This window comes from Pan paniscus, chromosome 3, assembly GCF_029289425.2.
Source record: "Pan paniscus chromosome 3, NHGRI_mPanPan1-v2.0_pri, whole genome shotgun sequence".
NCBI lineage: Eukaryota > Metazoa > Chordata > Mammalia > Primates > Hominidae > Pan > Pan paniscus.
In genome coordinates, this window is record NC_073252.2 from 55,116,888 (window position 1) to 55,140,437 (window position 23,550).

Sequence of the window (23,550 nt, forward strand, 5' to 3'; positions counted from 1 at the left end):
GCTTTTGGTTCTTCCTGGGTAGGTCTTGCTGAAATAGTGAATGTTCTCTTCTCAGTAACTTAAGAATAATTTACTGTGGATATTGAGCCTTAGAGCTTCAGAAGATTTATTCCATATCTACTTTTAGTTTTTGCTTCCGGTGCCGTGTAATGTCTTAAGCTGCAGTACATGTCACCTTTGGAGAGGAGGTTGTGAGGTGGCCAGGCCAGCCAAGGTAGAGTCTGTAGCCTCCAAATCAGTCAGCTTGACTTGCCAAGAGAAACAGGCCACTTCACCAGGTGTGACCCACTTCCTTTCCTCTTCCTGGGGTTGCAGCCCAAGCTGGCTCACCTGCTTCCCTCAGTCAGATGTCTCTGGAGAGGCCAGGATGTTCTCAGATGTCAGTGGTGGTGGAGATCACTTTTCAAACTTTAATGTTTCGTGTCAGTTCTTTCATTCTGGAAGAATTATCATAAAGTACAATCTTCCATGGAAAAGTTTGGTCATCCAAAGCATGTGCCCCAAACCAGATATATGAGCTGGTTGACCTGTTCACCCCTTATATAACCTCAGATTTCCTGATTAAGTTCTTTAATCTTAATTGTTTTAGAAAAAGATTCAAAGCTTCTAAAGCTCTTTACTCCTAGGCTCCTGGGCACCGATGTTGGGTCCCAGGCTGTCTTGCCACATTGCTTTGGCAAAACAATGACTTTCTCTGGAATTTTAAAAAATATAATGAGGCTGTTCTCTTGCTTTGTAACTTTTTATCTCAGCATGAACTCAGTTCTCATCAAGGAGCTTTGTTTGCAGCATCAGAGCTTTAATTTTTTTATTCCTTAAATAATAACTCATATCAATAAAGGCTTTAGACAGCAGATCTCTCATTTTTTCTTAGAATATTTCTCTTACCTGCATAAGCAGAACTATTTAAGTAGTTAAATCTCCTATAAAGGAAATTATATGTTTTTCCAGAGGAAGAGGTTTCAAATATTGATTTTCACTATGACATATAAAGAAAGCTGTGATTCCAAAAGAACATGAAATAGGTAGCTACAGAGCCAAATAAATGTCCGTGCTTACCTAATAAACATTGTAGTTACTAATCGGAAGAAATGGATGTATATGATTATGGCTCTTCAATATATAGACTATCTTACTTTTTGTGGGGAGGGAAAGTGAATTTTAGATGCTCCAGAAAATGTATTAATCTATTGAATGTTAATTTTCTCTTAAGAAATTATTTCAATGCTATTTAGTCTCCTTCTTTTAAAGACTTCTAATTACTTTAGTAAGGAAGGAAGCAGGTAAGGAAAGAGGAAAACATATATCTCACTCACAAATACATGTATATACACATTTTACATATGCACACACATAATCACACACTTTTCACATTGGCTAACAGAAAACTACTGTCCTACAAGGTCACATTTTCTATATTTTTCAGTGAAAGATTCTTGTAACATCTTATGTTCTCATATCCAGTAATACTTACACAGAACTGAGAAGAAGATACTTTTAATGGTGTTAGGAAAACTGGCTAGCCTTATGCAGAAAACTGAAACTGGACCCCTTCCTTACACCTTATACAAAAATTAGCTCAAGATGGATTAAAGACTTAAACGTAAGACCTAAAACTATAAAAACCTAGGCAATACCATTCAGGACATAGGCATGGGCAAAGACTTCATGGCTAAAACACCAAAAGCAATGGCAACAAAAGCCAAAATTGACCAATGGGATATAAATAAACTAAGGAGCTTCTGCACAGCAAAAGAAACTATCATCAGAGTGAACAGGCAACCTACAGAATGGGAGAAAATGTTTGTAATCTATCCATCTGACAAAGGGCTAATATCCAGAATCTACAAGGAACTTAATCAAATTTACAAGAAAAAAATAAACAACCCCATTAAAAAGCGGGCAAAGTATATGAACAGACACTGCTCAAAAGAAGACATTTATGAGACCAACGAACATATGAAAAAAAGCTCATCATTACTGGTCATTAGAGAAATGCAAATCAAAACCACAGTGAGATACCATCTCATGCCAGTTAGAATGGCAATCATTAAAAAATCAGTAAACAACAGATGCTGGAGAGGATGTGGAAAAATAGGAACGCTTTTACACTGTTGGTGGGAGTATAAATTAGTTCAACTATTGTGGAAGACAGTATGGCAATTCCTTAAGGATCTAGATCCAGAAATACCATTTGACCCAGCAATCCCATTACTGGGTATATATCAAAAGGATTATAAATCATTCTACTATAATGACACATGCACATGTATGTTTATTGCAGCACTATTCAGAATAGCGAAGACTTGGAACCAAGCCAAATACTCATCCATGATAGACTGGATAAAGAAAATGTAGCACATACACACCATGGAATACTATGCGGCCTTAAAAAAGGATGAGTTCATGTCCTTTTGCAGGCACATGGAGGAAGCTGGAAGTCATCATCCTCAGCAAACTAACACAGGAACAGAAAACCAAACACCGCGTGTTCTCACTCGTAAGTGGGAGTTGAACAATAAGAACACATGGACACAGGGAGGGGAACATCATTTGGGGCCTGTCGCGGGGTTGGGGGCTAGGGGAGGGACAGCATTAGGAGAAATACCTAATGTAGATGATGGGTTGATGGGTGCAGCAAACCACCATGGCACATGTATACCTATGTAACAAACCTGCATGTTCTACATACGTACCCCAGAACTTAAAAGTATAATAAAAAGAAAAATAGAAAGTGGGTCATGTCCTCCCTTGCATGCAAACAAAGGAAAAGTATCATTTCTACATTGCAATGAGCAATGCTAAAAAAAGTGCAGGAGGCTATTTTCATCTCCTGCAACTTTTTGCTATCTCTCTATACTCTTCCTGACTTTACTGCAGGCGTGGTGATGTAAATGATATGGTGTTGTAAACAACAGAGTATTGAACCTGGCAGAGGAGAAGTGAAATGGTGCCTTTGAAATTTGTCTCTAACATAGTATACCTGCCACTATCCTTGTCCAAGTCAGAATGCTCTGGAATCACCCAGAGACCTCTGACAGCCGCAGGCTGGCTGAGTTACCAGAACGGCTGCTATTGCTCCACACAGCCCATTCTCTGTTGGTCTCCAAGGAGCGACATTAAAGTCCCATCAATTTAGACTGTTGGTTTCAAAGAGTCAGATGGTTTGGAAATGTGTGATGGCATTTCCTCCCTCCATCCTTTCCTCCGTTCCTTTTCTTTTTCCTGATTTTCTTTGTTCCTGCTTGTCACAGTGCCTGCAGGGTGCTACTGGTATTTAGTGGTCAGGAACCAGAAATGCCATCTCCATGTAAAAAAAAAAAAAAAAAAAAAATCCCCCTCCAAATGCCTAAAATACAGATTGAGAAACACCTGATTTAAACAGTCTCATCAAGAGCAATAAATACGTAGATAAATAAGGAAACAAATAAAAAAAACTTGATGTGATAGTGAATGCTATCTTGAATAAAAGTAATTTATAATCAATTAAGTTCATAACTTATTTTATCTGTGGGGAGGAGTGTTTCATGAACATGATTGAGATGTGAAATTAATATAACTGCTATAAGTTGAACCATGTTCCCCAAAAAGATAAGCTGAACCACAACCTCTAGTACGTGTGAATGTGACCTTGTTTGGAAATAAGCTCTTTGCAGATATAATCAGGTTAAGATGAAAATGGGCCCTAATCCAATATGACTGGATGACTGGTGTCCTTATAAGAGGGAAGTTTGGACACAGAGTGACTCAGAGGAAAGGGGGCCATGTGAGACAGAGGTGGAGATTGAAGTGATGCAGCCCCAAGCCAAGGAATGCCTGGGGCCACTGGAAGCTAGAAGAAGCAAGGAAGAATCCTCCCCTGGAGCTTCAGAGGAGGCATGGCTTTGCTGAAACCTTGATTTCAGGCTTCCAGTTTCCAGAAGTGTCGGAGAATATGTTTCTGTTGTTTTAAGCTTTCCGAGTTTATGGTAATTTGTTATGGCAGCCTCAGGAAACCCAGACAACAGCTAATCTATATTTATCCAAAGCTTGGCAAGTTGGCATAGTTCAAGGGGGTGGATAGCTCACAGCAGTTTGGGGATAGGACACTTACTTACTGATAACCTTTGCTTCTGGGCAACTGAGAAGACATATTTCCCTTTCTACCCAGGAGGGCACACTTCCTTCTAAATTCCTCTAGTTTTGGTTGATAACACCAGGAAAGATTTCCAGAGTCCCAAGATCAAAGGAAAAAAAGTATCTTTTTGGTGACATAAAAACCAAAAGAGCAAAACAAAACTCCTTTCTTTGTCACTCTTTTTCTGTTGCAGAAGCAGATTATGTTGGAAAAAAAAAAAGAGTAAGAGGCCAGCCATAGGGAAGTGCCTCTATTTGATGCCACCTTCATTTCCACAGGACATGTTTGCCATCTCATGTTTACTGTCTTGTCTAGGCTCTCTTCTATAACACATTTCAAACATGACAACTCATGTTTATTGGCCTTGCCTAGGCTATGTTCTAACAACACATTTCAAAGGTTAAACAGTGAACTGCAATATTAAAATAAGAAAACTGACCTATAGGCTGGGCGCAGTGGCTCACGCCTGCAATCCCAGCACTTTGGGAGGCTGAGACGGGTGGATCACAAGGTCAGGAGATCGAGACCATCCTGGCTAACATGGTGAAACCCCATCTCTACTAAAAATACAAAAAATTAGCCCGGCATGGTGGCGGGCACCTGTAGTCCCAGCTACTCGGGAGGCTGAGGCAGGAGAATGGCGTGAAACTGGGAGGCGGAGCTTGCAGTGAGCCGAGATCGTGCCACTGCACTCCATCCTGGGTGACAGAGCGAGACTCCATCTCAAAAAAAAGAAAACGGACCTATACAGAGATATAACTCATGCCCATTTCTTACTAAGTACAAAACCAAACAAATAGATGCATTTTTTCTCAGAGGAAACGTGGGTTTTCTCCTTCCTATGGAAAGCTCCCCTGTGGCTAGTACTGGATAACTAACTGTGGATCTTTTAAAAGACAATCCCTATTGCATTCACTTGTCTGGAGTGAAATTTTATTTCATAAGGATGTTCAGGTAATGATGATTGCCCAAATATAACAAGCTTGTCTGTAAAGTGATTACAATGCCCTTTTGTTTTTGTTTTTTGGGTTTTTTTGAGACAGAGTCTCGCTCTGTCGCCCAGGCTGGAGTGCAGTGGCATGATCTTGGGTCACTGCAACCTCTGCCTCCTGGGTTCAAGCGATTCTTCTGCCTCAGCCTCCCGAGTAGCTGGGATTACAGGCACCTGCCACCATCCCTGGCTAATTTTTTGTATTTTTAGTAGAAACAGGGTTTCACTATGTTGGCCAGGCTGGTCTCGAACTTCTGACCTCGTGATCTGCCCGCCTCGGCCTCCCAAAATGCTGGGATTACAGGCATGAGCCAAGGCACCTGGCCTATAATGCCTTTTCAAATTTCATTTGCTGATGTGTAATCACAGGAAACTGGCCAACTGGATCTCCTGGACCCTGTCATCTCTCCTGTGTTTCCTCTGTGTCTTTTTGGTGTCCAGTGCATTCACCATGACTCTCACTGTGCAATTCCTGATCCAAGTGGTGTTGCAGCTTCCAGCCCACTTCCCTCTTCCCTATAAGATGTATTTGTCTTATAGGCCACTCACCCGGGGCCTGTGCTTTTCTACATGCCAGTACATGGTAATGGATAATAACTTTCAGCTACTCTAAGTTAATGTGTTACTTCTCTCAGAGATCATAAAGCCTTTAAATCTTAACTCTCAAGGAAAGGAATGCTGGTGAACAAGCTTGAAGAGGCTTTGGAGTTCCTGAAGTCAGGGGACTAACGTTTACATGAGATTTTTAGTTAAGTTCTTTCACTAACTAGCTGTGAGACCTTGGAGTCCGCATTTTGAGCCTCAGTTTCTGCAGTTCAATTTGACAAGCATGGAGCACTTGCCATGTATGTGCTCATACCTGGGAGGAAGGGATATGAAGCTAAGACTTGACCTCTGTTCTCTAAAAGCTGAAAGACTAGTAGGGCTGATATGTAAAGAACACAGGGAAAAATTTGAGCCTGCAAAATGAAGAGACTTTTGGTTGGCAGAGAATGGAGGAGTGTGGCATTCTAGAATGAGGAAATGGAATGAGCAATGGCAGAGAGGCCTGAAAGCGTCCAGCAGTCTTCCTGGGGAAGACTTTCCAAACAAGAATGACCTCTCTGCTTCTCTGGCCTTTCACACCATGATAAGAGGCACCTCCCTTTTTTTGTTCTACCTCTAGTTCAGATCCCAAGCCACTTGCTAAACACTGTGGACTTGTTTTGCAAGCAACTAGGAGGTCTAGAGGACTCATTTTAAAACTTCTTATAATGGAAAAATATAATCATCTGCAAAGTAGGAGAGAAGAGTATAATGAATCCCCATGTTCCTTTCAGCCAGTTTCAGCAATTATTAACTCACAGTCATTTTTCCTATAATATTCCCACTCCCATATTATTTTGAAGTAAATACTAAGCATCATAGCATTTCTTCTATAAATAAAATAGTATGTATCTCTAAAAGATAAGGGTTGTTGAAAACATAAGGGTTATATTATTATCATATTGAAAATATTAACAATACCTTAATGTCATCATATATCTAGTCAGTGTTAAAATTCACAATTGTCTTATAAATGTCATCATTTATTTTTGCAGTTTTGGTTTGATTCAGGATCCAAATAAAGTTCATAATTGTGATTGGCTGCTATGTCTCTTAAGTCTCTTTCTAGTCTATAAATTCCTCCTACCTCTGTCAATCTTTCTCTCAATCTCTTTTTTTTTCCTTGTAATTCATTTATTGAAGAAACCTGGTTATTTTTCCCATAGAGTTTTCCATAGTCTGGAGTTTGCTGATATCATCCCCACAGTGTTATTTAACATCTTCCCCAGTCCTCTGTATTTCCTGTGACTTGATTGTTGGAATTAGAAACTTGATCAGATGTAGGTTTCTTTCAATTTGGCAAGACTGCTTCATAGGATATGGTGCATTCTTCCATTAGGAGATGTAGTACCTGAGTGCATCACACTCCACGGTGTTGGCAGCCACTGATGATTAGTATCCAAGCCCACTAACTCAGTAGGTAATGCAATATGGTGATATTCTATTTTTTCCATGCCTTCTTCATTTATTAGCTGGAATAACCCTATAGAGAAAATTATCCCATCATCTAATATTTGGTCACTCAATGGTACACTTCACAAAATAAACGCAGGCTTAGATAAATAAATCAATTAAAAAACTTGATTTTTCTTCTACTCATCTATTATGTTTTCAAAATAATGTGTTGCTTATTAGCATTCTCCAATGAAGGTCAATGAATTTTGTATTATTATTGTTTTGTTTTTGGCATTATTGTGAATTTACGAGTTTAAACGTATTTAATGTGTTTCAAACTATTACAATTATAATCATCATCAATGCTCAAATTGTCCCAGCTTTGGCCAGTTGGTGCCTCATTAAGTGGTTTTGAGTCCTTTTGACAGGATCCTAGTATTCTTTGAGAATATGTTTACTATCTGGTCTAACAAGATATTCCAGATTCATCTTATGTATTTCCTAACCCAGACCTGGAATTAGCCACTTCTCCAAGGAGCCTTCATTCTTTTTAGCAGAAGTAAAATTTACAAACCATAGTCTCAGCACCTATAAGATTATCCTCTTCCTTTGGAAGACAGCAGGCAATTTGGCATGGCCTAAATAAGTCCCAAGACTGGCAAGAGACTGTGGGAAGAAAACGGGTGACCATTTAGGAGTTACTGATAAGAGATGATAAGGCTCTCAACCAAGGCTGTGGGGATGGGGAAGAGAATCAAAGTTGGGAAAAATTCTAGAGACTACATTTATGCAAGAGAATTTAGCAACTGATTTGGTAGTTCAAGGGAATGGGGGCAGAGGTGGGTAAAAAATTAGAAACCTGGGTTCAACATCTAGTCCAGTTCTGTTACTTATCTACTGTGTGATTTGTGGCTCATTACTTGACTTCTGAACCTCAGTGACCTGAACGGCAAAATGGGAATAGTACTGCATACTTTCTAGGGTGTGAGAGGATTAGATGAAGTGGCAGATGAAATGAATGTAGCACAATGTGTGATACCTAGTAAAACTAAAAATTTAAAAATGTGACACTCCCAAGTATCTAGTTTTATCTATAATGTGAGAGGTTGGCCTAGATCACCCCTAAAACTTTCAGTCAGTTCTGCTCCAGCCCTCTCCCCAGTCACACCTGTGCTGCTTTCTGATAATGTCATAGAGTATTAATAACATATCCTCCAGCATTTACCTACACCACATTTTATTGATTATTTTGTTGAAAAGATTATATAAGAAATTTAATGTTGCCAAAAGAAAAATAAATTGTATATTCTTCTGAGGGCTGTTTTTCTTTTTTGATATCTGTGTTGGCCACTTTCATTTTAGAAGAGCTTAGAATAATGTTTTAAGAAATTGCTCCCATATGTGACAAAGAGAGGAGATCTAAAAAAACTAACAAAGTATATTAAATACTGATCAGTTAGGACAGAGTGCCTTAAAATACTATGCAAGGTGGTTATCCTGATCAATGATTTATGCAGCATCTGGTTTTAGAAAATGGAATATTTTTTAAGTCAATTCCTTCCCAGAACCTTCTCTAACCATTACATCAGTGATGCCCGGTAAACGTTGTTGAGGTTATTCGCTTCTCTAAAATCTTATTTTTGAGGGCTCCAGCAGAATGAATTTCGAATCAAGATTTTTAAGATCAAAATAGCCATCTAGCAGTCACTATAGCCACATTAACTGTTGCTAAAAAGTGATTAACAATATTCATAATATCTCAACTTTTAAAATTGTAAAGGGAATACAAGCTGTTTATTAAAAGTTCAGGCAATGAAAGAGAGAGGGAGAGAAAGTAAAAGTGATCCAACGTTCACTCATCAGATACCATTGTATCCTTCTAAACCCTTTCTCCACAGGCGCACACAACATACATTTAATTTTGTAGCTTGCCTTTCCAACATACTGTGAAATATAAAGTTACAATATATTATGTCAATATATTGTATTCATTTTTGTATGTCAGTACATCATGGACCATTTCATTATTTTAAGCAGTTGCCTAATATTGCCTAGTATGAATGTTGAATTTATGTTGGTTTATCTGACCAGCTCATTATTGTTAGACATTTACATTGTTTCTAACTTATTTTTATTAAAAACAGTCCTTAAGCCAAACAAGCAAACAAACAGGACTTTGAATCAGGTATGGGTAGGTGACAGATACATTCTTATCTATTTCTGTGTAATGTGGCTTTAAAAAACCGTCATTGAAACAAGACAGCTGTTTCTTATGACATTAATTTTTTTTTAACCAAAATCTTGGCTGTAAATTTCTGAATCTCAAAAACCACACTTTCTTCTTTTCTGTTACCCCTCCAATCTGAAACTCTATTCTCAGTGATGGAACCATTTTCACTTGCTGAGCAGCCACGCTTGTCTTTGAGATGGGAGGCATTGAAAGCCTGCCTATTCTTGCTGATGTGCAATTCTTTTCCTTCCGGTGAGAAATTAGGCCCTGCTTTTCATTTCACTCAGAGAACATGGTGACTCCCATGGGAGAAGAGGTGGGGCCATGGTCACCTGTCCTCCAGCACCACAAGCACAAGACCAGACGCAGCTCTCTGCTGGGCCTCCAGCACAGGTCAGAGCTACTCTCTGGGGCCACACCTCTGTTTACAGTCAAGGCTGCTGACGTCAAGATGGCTGAGAGCCTGCCCTTCTCAAGAATGGACAAATGGACATCATGGAACAAGCAAGGCAAATATTTTAAATAAACACAAAGTGTCATCCTCTTCTTTGGTTTGTTTATAGGTTGCTCTTCAAGTTGATATAATCTTAAATTTTACCACGATTGCTAAGGCTGCAAGGCAAGCATGTTATTTTTTAAGCTCACATTATTTTTCCCAGCCTAAAAATAATTGAACATTATTATTTTGAATAAGCCAGTGTGCACCATGAGTATTTGTTTCATGATGTAGCTGGGGGATATGCCAACCTTGGGGATTTTAATACCAGCCACATCAAAAGGTGTCAGCCCTGCTGGGTAGATGACAAGTGCTTCCTTCCCCCACCTCAGCTAAGGTGCAGGTTTTATTTGAGGCAAGACTTCTGCATCCCTTCTATCCATTGCTTAGTATAAAACACAATTCATATTTCAGAACAACCAAAGAAGGTAGCACAGGGTCTCTAAGGTCAAGGAAATGCCCATTCTGTTCTTGAGCTTATTAGTGACTAACTTATAACTTTACCACTCATCATCTTAATTTACTTAAATTTCTCAGACTTAACTGGGTAACTTTCAATCGTGCTTCCCTTAGACTCAAATCACTTTTCATCACCAGGTTATTTTTAGTTATTTGGAATTCTCAAAAATGCTCGAATGGTGAAGGTATCTTTATCTTCCCTAGCTGAGCTCAAAGGTGACATTTTCTTAATTGTCCAGGAGTTTATAAAGTTTTAGCTATTTTTAAATGATGTCTATGGCACCAAATAAAGCTTACATTTTAAGAAGAAAAATTTTGTATGTGTATAGCTCAAAAATAGCTGATTTTCCAAGTTTAGCTTCTGTAATCCTCAATGAAGACTAAAGGCCTGACTCATTTTTTTTTACAGCTTTTTGGAAGCACTAGACATAAGCACCTGATAGTAAGCAAGTTTGCCAATGTCTCATTTTTGGGTCATTTAAGGCAAAATCTGAAGTAAGTCTTCATTTTGCCAGCCCTCAGAAATGTATTTTAATCATCCAATTCAACAAATAGATTTTTAGTACCCTCATGTGCCCACAAAGAATTCTAACACAGTGGGATACCACAGCAAACAAGAGGAACAAAATCTCTGTCCTCCTAGAGCTATGTTTTAGTGAGGGGTAAGGAGGGATGGAGGAAGATATACTTTAAAGAAAAAGTAGAGGCAAGAGTCAGATAAGAGGCACTGGGAATATGGTGTTGGCAAGTGGAACAGACTACAGTTTTAAGAGGTCGGTCAGGGTAAGTCTCATTGAGAAGGTGACATTTGACAAAAGTTTTAAGGAAGTGAGGGAATTAGTCATATGGGTATCTGGAGAAAGTATACTCCAGACAGAGGACTTAGCTACTATGTGCTTCTGGTAGTCCTGTGGCTGGTGCAGAGTGAGCAAAGAAGAGTGTAGAAGATCAGATTCAAGAACCAACGAGGCCCCAGCTCACGGAGGTCTTGATGGTCACTCTAAGATTTTGGCTTTTACTCTAAGAACAAAGAGGAGCCATTACAGGGCTCTGAACAGAGCAGTGACTGATACAGTTCCAATGAATTCGCTGTTGCTATGCTATGTAGAAAACAGACCTAAGAGGGGAGGGGTGAAAGCAAGTAGATCTGAGAGGAGGCCACGGCAGTGCTCTTAGAGAAAGACAGTAGTGGCTTGAACCAGAGTGGGAGAAACTGAGGTGTCAAAACGTGGTTGGATTCTGTACATATTTTAAAACTAGAGCAGACAGACTTTCTTGAAGGTTGGGATGAGGAGTGTTAAGAGAAAAACAGGACTCAAGAATGACTCATGATTTGCAGTCTGAGCAACTAGAAAGGTGGCATTTCCATTCATTGATATGGAGAAGGCTTTAGATAAGCCCCCTAGGGGAAGAAAGTCTAGGAGCTCAGTTTTGGATATGTTGAGTTTGAGATAACTATTAGATATTCAACTACTGATTTCCCTTTGACTAAGTCAAAATTTATCATCCTCAAAGAATGTAAATTCCCTGAGGGTAGAGTTTTGTCATTGTTCATTAATGTATATCCAGAGCCTTGGACAGTGTTTAGCACATGTAGATTCTCAATTAAAAATTAACTGAACGAAAATTTATAAAGCACACACTATGTTTCTTGCTCTGTTCTACATGCTGGGGATACAACAGTGGAAAAAAATACCACCAACATTTCTGTTCTCATGCACCTTACAATCTCGTAGTGGGAGACAGAGAAAGCAAATGAAGTAAAATAAAATAAATCCTTTGCCTGTTGGTATACATACTTGATAGAGACTGGTTGAACGTTTAGTCCCACGGCACTCTAGGTATATTGTCATAACCCTACAAGAAAGGAAACTGAGAGCACAGAGTTGGCATTCCTTGCTGGTCTATCTTACTCTAAAGCCTCTGTTAGCACACCATATTGCTTCTCATGTAAAATAACACAAATCCCTTCATCATCTGACAAATATCAGGGCTATGGTTCTCTTCGTATGAGCCTCTAAAGGAGAGTCTTCTCATAATCAGATTGTTTTTGAAGAGCAGTTCTAGGAAGGCTGCCTGGAAGTAAGCAACGCCAGACCACTTTGCCCTCCTTAACTGAGCCAAACCATGTAGCTGCTTTCATCTTTACATCATAGGGCATTTTCTTATTCTTCACCCCCTTTCATGATGCCAAGGTTACCTTAATTACCCACCATAAAGTCTAATACATCATTTCATCTGAAAGGCTCACTTTGTAACTTTCCACAGAACTAAGGAGGCATACTAAAACAAATACTATATTCATATAAATTTGAAGAGGTATCCCTTATTCCTCTAAAAATGAAATCAAATGAATTTTTCATATCTAGCAGTAGCATCTAGTGTTGGTTTGAGCCTTAGTACTCCAAAATAATTTTAATCCTCCTCCTCCTCCCCTGATTCAGCCATTTGGTGTTTTCTTGGTCTCATGAAACTTTATGCCCCCAGCTTCTCCTCCGTAATTTTTGCAGAAATTCTGAAACAGCCACTGCCCCTGCCTACTGCGCATTTCTTACCATGTTTCTGCACGTAATTTGATATCACACTTCCTGCCCCCAGCAACATTTCCTAGCATGTAAATGATGAATATTTTTTCTTCTGCTCTGACCTATCTGAATAGGTCTCCATAAAGGAGACTATCTGGGCTCTCCTCCTGAATGTCATTTCCATCAACATTGTAATTTTTAAGATAAAACATCCAGGGTTCCCCACTAGTTGAATGTGGTAAAAGTATATGTCTTGATGTCGCCTTTCAGTCGGCAATGTTCATTAATAGCAAGAATTCCCATGATAAGTAGAGTGTGTGATCTACCAATAACTTGCCTCTTTTCAAGGCCAAGAAAGACATCTTCAATCCACCAGATTTTCTTTAGGACCCTCTGGTGAACAAGTGGCAGTGAGGTCACCTCATGTTGTAATTCTGAGATATACTGAAATCCTCTCCTAATAAGACACATTACATTAACTCAATAGAATGACTGGGATCTTAAACATCGCCCTAAATACATACAGACAGTGCATTGTAACTAACATACTAAATAAACAGACACCCTTTAATCTTTAAAATAATTGTTACTGTTCTTCCTGAAGAATCCAATTACAGTACAAAGCAAGAGTCCTATAGTATGGAGTGGTCCTACAGTATGGACCAATCAAATAATGGTCAACACCAGTTAGTTGAGGTATCTATCTCCTGTCTATCTGTGGGATTGTGCTATGGTTTCAATATTTGCATTCTGAAAAAAATTCATATGTTGAAATCCTAATCTCCAAGGTAAAGATGGTATTAGGAGGTGGGGTCTTTAGGAAGTGGTTAGATCATGAGGATAGTGTCTTATAAAAGAGGCCCCAGAGGGCTGCCTTACCCCTTCCACCACACGAGGAAGACACAGCTAGTGAACCAGAAAGACAGCCCCCTCCAGACGCAGAACCTGCAGATGCCCTGATCTTGGACTTCCCAATCTCTAGAACTGTAAGAAATAAATATTGTTTATAAGCCACCCTGTTTATGGTGTTTTGTTATAGCAGCCTGGATGAACTAAGACAGATCACAAAAGCTTTTCCTACAAAACTAAAACCATGTCATAAAGGATAGAGGACCAATAACTATCCATTATGGATACAATAGTGGGTGAATAAACTCTGTAAGTAATGAAGTTACGCTTGTGTACTACCCCTGGTAAAAATATCACAACATAAAAGGTAACATGTATTTTGTTAACTTCATATTAGGAAATATAAGGTGTTCTAACCTCTAGGAAGTCTGAATGGTAGCTCCAAGTTTATAACCATGGCCAAAACAAAACAAAACAAAACAAAAAAACACACAGATAAACAAAACCCTCTCTCATCTAATTCCTTTCATGTTTAACACCTGCACTAAAGTTCCCAGGTCCTTATTTCCTTGTTCATTGAAAAGAAAATCAAATGTTGGAATTTGGAATGTAGGTGGAAGATGTTATCATCAAAGGTGTATTCCACCACTCACCTTATTTTGTATTGAATAGACATGTTTTCTAAATATCACACCTGGTAATTTATCTTAATATTTTTTCCACTTAACAGTAAGGTATTCACAGATTTTTTGCCTTAGGTATAAAAGGTACAAATATCCACCACAGTTCAATTGATCAAAAGATTTTTTTAAACATCTGTCTTAAAATTCTATATAATATGTTGCTTAAGGCTCTATATAGCCACAGCTTCCGAGTAATACCAATAGACTTATCCAGCAGGGATTATGCAAACCTTATATAATTAATATTTGTGAGATTTCTCAAGATCCCGGCACAAAAGACAGCACTGAAATTCAAAGCTTTTAGTTTTAATCATAACTTTCTTTTAAAAAAAAGAGTCCAGAAGGCTTCGAGTCCCAGCCTCTATAGCAAGATCATTGCTACCATTAAAAATATACTTTTTTATATAAAGGAAGAGTCAAAGGGGGTTAAAGTCATTTAGGGAGGCTATAGAAATCCCATCAATGTTCAGAAATACACAGTTAATGGATATATAATCAGAATCAAAATATCTCATTGGCATGAATGCTGCCTCTAAATCCTAATCCATATAGTTGCTAACCCAGAGAGCTGCTCTTAAATCTCCATGTTTTCCCATGAACAGATTATTTCTAATGAAATGGTGCAGGGTAACTAAAGCCCCATGAGGCAGGCTTCAAAATAAAGCTAATCCTGTATCAAAGTCACTGTATAAATGAACTGCAGATGAAAGGCCAAAAGTATGGTTGGCAGTTAAAAAACAAGACAACCAGTTGAATCTGAATTTAAGATAAACAACAAAGAAAGATTTGGTCTAAGTCAGTCTCAAATATTGCATGGAACGTACTTAGAATTCACTGTTTATTTTACATTCAAATTTGACTGGACAACCTTTGTTTTTATTTGCTAAATTTGGCAATACTAGCCAAAGGAAAATTAAGACTATTTTCAATTGACATTATACCATCCTGCACCAATGAAAAGCACAGATGAGACAAATTCTATAATTGTCTATTTCATTTTAAAGACTTCTATTACTTACACAATGGCAAAGTTCCCAACATCTATAAGCCATGTTAAAACAAGTGAAAGAAATTGGCCATGCTGGTGTAAAGGATTATGAGGAACATTTAAAGATTCACACATCAGAAAATACAATGTTACATCAACCCTATCATTTAAATAATTTAAGCTGTAACTAAAAAAAGAAATGTCATGAACTACATACACAAATCAATCTTACTGAATAGTTGCCCGGCTTGCAGATTAACTAGATGACAACCTATTAGCTCTGTATTTCTAAGCAAAAAGCAAACATTGGATAAAGCAGACATTCACTATCTGCCCACCTCTTCTCAGAATTACCACTGTCTTGTACATAAAACATCAATTTTTCCAAGAAACTGCTCCATTTGATATCTTATGAACAAGACAAATAAGTTTGATTTCTAAAATAATGTGCCCAATTTTAGTGATAGATACTTCCAAACGGAAGCAAACTGTTGTAACTGTTATTGCAGGATTCCTTCATTTAGATTTAAGACAGTCAAATTCATTTTGAAAACACTTAAAAAATGTTGCTGTCCATTGCTTCCGGTGGGGTGCTATAATCCCCTTAGGGTAAATTATTGCTTAAGAAAGTCTGCTTAAACAGTATAATATTTGACCAATATTTTTCTCATGAAAACACAAGCACAATTAGACTGGGGTCAAATGCTGAAGTTAAATTAGAGATATGGCAATTATTGATTATTGCTATTGTTTTGGAGCATTCAGACAAAATGACCTGTCTTTTCCTAAGTTATTAATCTGAATTATCTCAAGTTTGTAGCTCTGGGGACCTGATCTTCAAGGTTTAGCTAAGTTGAGTTTTTGAAACACACTAGTTTGCAAAAGTTTCTATGGAAGAAATAAAGTCCTTGGTGAGACTTTACATCTATTTGTTACTGAGCATTTTTTGGACTCTTGCGCTAAATCTGAGTTGGCACATTATTAACCTTTTCAAATTAGGCATTTAGTAGGCTCAGCTGAATATTTTCTTAATTTGCACATTGGTTTGCTGGAACAGCTGGCACTGCACTGGAATATTAGTTGAGATCTTTGATTTACATAGTCCAAGTACAAACACATAAACTCTGCTCTTGGAGAGGATGACCTAATTAGTGCAGCATATAGTACACTTCATTAATAAAAATAATAGCAACAACAACAGCTAACACTTATTGAGCATTTGCTATGTCTCCAGCACTGTATACCTACAGGTATATTCAGTTATTGAACACTTTCAATAACTCCAATTTTTTATTCTCCAAATTTTGTAGATAAAAAAATGCAGAGTGGTTAATGTACTTGTCCTCAATCACATAATTAGTAAGTAGTAAAACTTAGATTTTTACCTAGGCAATCTAGCTGCAGAATCTACGCACTTACCATCTTGAAACACTGCCTCTGTAAATGCATCAGATAACAACAGAGAGTGTTCATCCACCTTCTCAGGTCAGTTTTCATGTGAAGGAAATGTCACATCTTTGACTGTGACCACAGATTTCAGGGGAATAGGAGTTTCTCAGGCTAAGGAATGCAAGTGACTCTTCACAACCACCCCCAACAAATCATAATCAGCCTTCCTGTTCCTTTACTTGTGTGCACAGTTTTGTGTATTTTAATATATGTGTGATAAGGCTACTAAGCTGACATATATCAAGTACAGAGTCATAAATGTGCAGGGTGAAGTAAGTCTTCCTTCAAGGATAAGGACATTCTAGATGTTAGTTACCTGGAGAAGAGGTATCTACCAGATCCAGAACACAAATAGGATCCCTAGCTGAGTGGCAGACTGGGAATCTAGCTCTCTGGTGATCTACATCTTAATCACCAAGGGACCAATACGTCTGCGCAGAGTGCCTGGGTAATGGATGGAAGGTCCTGAGAGGAGACAGGGGCAAACAGAGCAGACCCAGGGCGGTAGAAATAGGACCATGAAGTTTGCGCCTCTCTTACCTAGTGTCTTTCCTTTTTGTCCTTCTTGAGTATTCAGAAAATGCCTTTGAAAGTTCTAACATATCTCATATTTCACTGAGGGAGTTTTTAAATAAATAGGGCCATAAAAAACTTGAATGTGGCCGGGCGCGGTGGCTCACACCTGTAATCCTAGCACGTTGGGAGTCCGAGGCTGGTGGATCACGAGGTCAGGAGATCGAGACCATCCTAGCTAACACGGTGAAACCCCGTCTCTACTAAAAATACAAAAAGAATTAGATGGGTGTGGTGGCGGGCGCCTGTAGTCCCAGTTACTCGGGAGGCTGAGGCAGGAGAATGGCGTGAACCTGGGAGGCGGAGCTTGCAGTGAGCTGAGATCGCGCCACTGCACTCCAGCCTGGGAGACAGAGAGAGACTCCGTCTCAAAAAACAAACAAACAAACAAACAAACAAACAAACAAAAAAACCATTTGAATGTAGCAACCATGGTGGCAAGAACAAAGGAAGAGAATCCCGAGGGGAGCAGGAGAGGGATAAATGTGGAAGCTACCAGGGGCCTGCCATTCTCGTTCCCTTCTTGGTTTTGGGGATAAAGGTTGGAGGCTCTGGTTTGTATTTTAATCTGGAATCAGTACTCCAATATGCCTTATCCTGGCATAAGAAGTGTTTGAAAATGGTTTATAGAATAGACATCTAGTTTTCTACCATAATCAACCTTGAGAGAACTGAAGACCATCTAAGATTTCTCTCTCCTTTTAGAAATAGAAGTGAGGCTGGGCACAGTGGCCCACATCTGTCATCCCAGTACTTTGGATGACCAAGGTGGGAGGATCACTTACGTTCAGGAGTTCAAGACCAACCTGGGCAACATAGGAATACCCCCCATATCTACAAAAAATAAAAAAATGTAGCTGCCTATGGTGGTGTGAGCCTGTAGTCCCAGCTACTCAGGAGGTTGAGATGAGAGGATGGGGAGGCCGAGGTTGCAGTGGAACTGGAATCGCGCCATTGCACTCCAGTCTAGGTGACAGAGCTAGACCCTTTGTCTAAAAATATATAAATATATTTATATATACCCGAGTGAATACATGTAGAGATCTACCCTTGTTGGCTTGTTGACAACGCACACATATTTGCAAGTGTCCATTGTATGTGCTGGAGGAAATACTATGTATACTTTGAGAGGATTTGTTGAGCCAAAAAACAGGCCCCTGCCTAACGCTGTTCCTGGCTCAAGAAAGTATCGCCTTAAGAATTTTACAGAAATATTGTTGAAGCCTATGGCTAGAGGAGGAAAATGAGAAGGAAACAGAAAAGACACAAGGCCTGGTGAAACTAACTAGAGATTTGCTAGGGGAGTTCTGGGATAAGCCCCCAAAACACATGTGCCACTTTCACTTCAAGAGCCCTCATCCCTTTCTTCTTTACCAACACGTCTATTTTTTTCTTTAAAAATGATATTTTACATTCTGAAAACACCTTAAAATTAAGGTGCAAAGAATCTCATGAGGTATTTATGCCAATTTTTATATTATTTTTTCGGACGATTCATTGCAAAGTAGCTCTAACAACAAACTGACGTCTTAAAGAGATTCCTTCAAAGGCACAAACTTCAGGGGGAATGCAGCGTCCATTAGCTTCATCATTTTCAGCTTGGGATATGCACATCGAAGCATAACTAGGGAAATGAGGCAGTATGTCTTCCTGAGTCTCGAGCCTCACAGCTGGAAGGCTGTGACCATCTGGGCTCTGATCCTAATTAGTGCGTGGGGGTAGGAGTGGTGCTCAGCCGGTCCCTGGCCCACCAGTCTCCTCGCTCTAGCGGTGGGTCAAGGGTGATATTCCTCCCGGAATAGCGGAGCTAAACTGTAACGCTGAATAAAAAAAAAAAAAGAAAAAAAAAAAAGAAAAAAGAGCTTCTTGGGGTGGGGGTGGGAAAGCTACAATACACTGTTTGTTAGGGTTAATCCCGGTTTTGACAACTGCCAGAGCTGTTCAAAAAAGGAAATGATTAAATAAACAAGACAAGCCACTAAATCAAATTTGCAAACGAACCTCTCTACTGACTCACTCAAGGGTTTCTGAACCTCAAGAAAAGATTTTTGAGTGAGGAGAAGTAAAGGTACCTTCCGTGTCATTACGTAAGCATCTCCTGCTTTGAGGATTACAGGAATTACCACCCGCAGCCAGCCGGGAGCTCCGCTGCCTATTACACCTGCCGGACCCAGGCTCTCTCAGCTCAGCCTGAGGCTGGGCAGCCAAAGCCGCCTGCGAGTATTCGGGAACTGTCCGCGGACGCGTCTCCAAACCGTGCCGAGATACCAGCGAGAAAGAGGTTTTCTCAGACGGACGTTCAGTAAGTAGAGAAAATACGCTATAGTTTCAAGTTGGGAAACTTTTCCTTATAACTGCATTACCCACTGTGAGCTGCCTGAAAACCGCTAGCTTCTTTTCAAGGGATTGCGACGACTCGTGTCCACAACTGTAGGAACCCGACGAACTCAGAGGGAGGATATACAGACTAAAGCATGAGTAGAATCGGTTTGCGCTATGTGACTTTGGGTCACATTTAAACTGAAAATGCCAGTGGCCGCGCAGTCGGGCTACTTTTCCCAGCAGCACCATATCCACAGCCAGTTGTCCCTTTTCGGGAGACGTTTTCTGGAAAAAATAGGTACCTGAATTCTAGATTCAAAGCGTCTTTCTGAATCTCTCCCCAGTCCCCGCCAAGCCGAGCTCAGTCGTCTGGCTCCCCTCTTCCCCATCCCCGCTGCCAGAGGTCGTCGCCGTCTGTGGTCCCGAAACCCGAGAGTGGCTCCTACGAAGCCTTTCAGAGGTGGTGCAGGGGGAGGGTAGAGGATGCTAGTTTAGCCACGTTAATAGTTTCTTCTATGGGATACGTTTTTGGGGAGCTCTGGGGCAGAAGGTAGCCTTGCTACCCCCAGTGACGATTGCGAGCCTGACCAAGGCCGGGCCGCTGCTGTTAGTGCCACATCATCCTAAGCATAACTAGGAAGGGACGCCGGAGATCAGAGACCGCCAAGACTCGAGAAAGCAAACCAGCCCCGCCAGGCGCGCAGCCGCTGCTGAAGCCTCCCCAGATGCGAACCTCCCACCCCCACTTCCCCGGCTTTTTCATCCCTTCCAGGGCCCAACCGCAACAAGAAGTCTGGTCCCGTACTTTGGCAGAGTGCGCTCCGAAACCCTGGTGAAGAAACAGAAGCCTTGAGGCGCAGTCCGTGTTGCCCACTCTGGGTTCGAACACGCAGCTAAGCCAGCCACCTGTTCTACAAAGCTGGAGTTTGTGCGGGCTCGGGCTGCGGCAGGAAGGACCCCATCGTCCCCTCCCTCGGTACGGTTCGGGACCACCAAAGGTGCACGTCACCCCAAATCTAAGTGCGCACACACCTGCGCACTCACCCGGAGGCGCGCGGCGACTCACTGCCGGATCTCCTAGCTTCAGCCCCGACCCCGCGCTAGCTACTGGGGCCCACCCCGCGACCTGCCCTTCCGGGAGGATGGCGCCAATTACCTGCAGTTAAGATGCAAAGAGCGAAGAGAGTCTTGTAGACCATGGTAGCCTGGTATTTGGTGCCCAGCCCGGGGCGGGCGGCAAGGAGTTTGCGGACTGACAGAGCGCACTGGGCGCTGGTAGCGACTCCTCTGCCGGGTGGGCTGCGGTGGGAGCCGGGAGGCGCGAACAGCTCCAGTGGAGGGCGCGAGGCAAACGAGGCGAACGCAGCGCAGCTCCGTCAGCTGCGTGCCCTCCGGTGCTCCGCGCGCTTCTGCTCCATCCCAGCCGCCCGAGCCCAGGGCCGCCTCCGCCGCCGCCGCCGCGCCTGCCGCTGCCAAACCCCTCCCACCCGGGCCCCGCGGCGATGACAGGGCCACCCCCTGGCCTTCCTTCTCTCAGCCCTCAGGTCCCGAGAGCCCCGGCCCAGAGCGGCCTCTGCTGGACAGTCAAGACACGAGACCCTGGGTTCAGCAAATGTTTGCAGCGCCTTGCACTGTGCTGGGAACTAGGGATGCGAAGAAATGTGAGCACATCTCTGCCCTCAGGAATCTAGCTCAGCTTTTCTTACATGAGCTTACAGCCTTTAAAAAGGTGACCTTATGCCATTTTAGGAGTTCCCTCGGAGAACCGGCACATGTTCCAAGAATGAGGACCTTCTTCATTTGTCCAAACACTTCTGCGTGTACATCATTAAACCCTCATCCACATTAAACCCGGCTGAGCTTCCTGGGGCCTGAACCAGGACGTCTGCCGCTGTATTCAGCTTCTTACTAGAAGAAAATACTGTCAGGTGGGATAACTAAGCCAGACACCCTACTAGGCGTTGTTTCATGAATCCTTCTAAGAATTATTATTATTCCATTTTACAGGTGAGAAAATGAAGGCACAGAGAAGACAATGTTCTCAAGGTCGCATAACTGGTAAGAATAGTTTGTGCACTAGGCCCATAATAAAGGCTGACGTTTCCTAAGTGATTGCTATGTGCTAGGCACTGGACAACGTGCTGTTCAGGAATCAACCAAGTCATTTAGTTCTCACAACAATCCTTGGAGATTATATCCTTGTTTTCAGGGGAGAAAGTAGAAGCACAGAGAAGTTTAACTTGCCCGAGTTCACACAACTCGCAAGTAATGATAAGATGCCTGCCCAGGCACCCCGCTCAGCCTCTGTACTCTACTCCCTCTCAAGAGCCCAAAGCTTCTCCAAAGCCTACAGATTAGAACTGACCTTTCATTCAGTTCCCTCCCTGCTCTTGCTACACTTTAGGCTTGCTTAATTCTCACACTTCGATCAAAGCAGATGCCAGGTTCTCTCCCAATTCTGTTATTAATGAACCTATTGGTCCCCTAGTCACTAGAGCTGGGGCACTGCAGGAGTTAACAAGCCTTTGTAAAGAAATGATTTGCGTGGAAGGCAGCTTTCTTTTTTCTGTAATATCTTCTTCATATGCCATGGGCTCTGTTCTCACTTCTTTCTCACATACCAGAAGCTGACTCTAGGAGGCCTGAGCACCTTATCTATGGTCAATTCCTCTGCCTGACTCTATCACACTACCACTTGTAGATTTTGCTCACAGTTCCACAACCAGATTAAATTTGGATCATATTTTTTTCTCTTTGTTTTGGTAAATCTATTAATTTCTGTTGGAATGAGAAACAAAAAATACTCAGACCAAGTGCCCATCCCCTCTCCATCCTCCCTGGCCAGATAAACTGCAAATTCAATTTGTTCAGCATGTTCTCTGAATGCTTTTGACTTCAAGGCCCTTCCGGTTTCTAGGGTAATCTATGTGATTAGGAACAATTTCTGCATCTGGGTTTTGGTTGTCATGGATGCAGGGACCACACACAGATGGAGTTATGCAGCGACATTCTATCAGGCACTAGCCCCTTTAAATAGGGCAGGTTAAGTAAGTGACTCTATGGCAGAAATATAGGTTTTTGAAGACCACTTCACAGAAAAAATTTATTCAATTGAAATTCAGCAAAACTTGAAGGAGTCTTTCTGGAGTGCGAAGCATGTACAACTCTAACCTTGATATCTAAGATAATGGTTTGGTACTCAAAGAATCATGACCCCTACACACTAATCAGTGAAAATTTCCAAAACTTTTCTATTGTACGCAGGATAGAGTTGAAATAATTTCTTTGATTAAAATAGTTCATTTTAATTGTTGATTAAAAATTTTAATTTATTAATTAGTTTAGTCAGAGCATATTTAATCACTTATTTTACGCCAGCCCTTATGCTAGGCAATGGAAATACAATGGTTGTAATAGCCAGGGTAGTGTAGGTTATGCTGCTGTAACAAACCAGCCCAAAGTCTCCCAAGCTTAAGCGATAATGGTTTATTTTTTGCTCATCAAAGTCTGCTATGGATCCAGGTTACTCCTCAGAGTAGCTGTCCTCAGGATCAGTGTTGTACCGCCATATCGAAACCTGCTTTTGTTACAGTAGGTAGCTAGATAGGCATGAGTGGGGCAGCAGAGGGCTCCCCCCACACCCCACCAGGAAAGTCAGGTAACCATCATGTGATGGCCAGGCAGTTATTAACTGTCTCTCTAAAATAATAATTGGTTACAGCTGGCACGAGGGACTGACCATCTCCCCATAAATAGGGAACACATGAAACTGGTAATCAGCAGCTTCCAATAAGATCTCAGGAGGTGGGTGACTGAACTCAAGCATGTGCATTAAGATGCAAAATGGTGGAGTTTAACTGGTATATGACCTTCTGGGGGCATTAAAGC

At 41.0% G+C, this 23,550-nt stretch overlaps 1 protein-coding gene across 2 annotated transcripts in view; it reads right to left on the bottom strand.

Moving 5' to 3' along the window:
* The window catches only part of PARM1 (prostate androgen-regulated mucin-like protein 1), a 116,749-nt gene extending 95,621 nt beyond the window's left edge, over positions 1-21,128 (bottom strand). The window contains exons 1-2 of one of the 2 annotated variants that reach the window (XM_014344643.4): positions 20,819-21,124; positions 13,678-13,782 (exon numbers count right to left, since the gene is read on the bottom strand). In XM_014344643.4, coding sequence (XP_014200129.1) covers positions 13,678-13,782; positions 20,819-20,861 — 148 coding nt within the window. In that variant the 5' untranslated portion in view covers positions 20,862-21,124. Of the gene's footprint in view, positions 1-13,677; positions 13,783-20,818 lie in introns of both variants that reach the window. The other variant, XM_003832320.5, reaches the window with a different exon arrangement.
* Between the last annotated feature and the right edge of the window lie 2,422 nt (positions 21,129-23,550).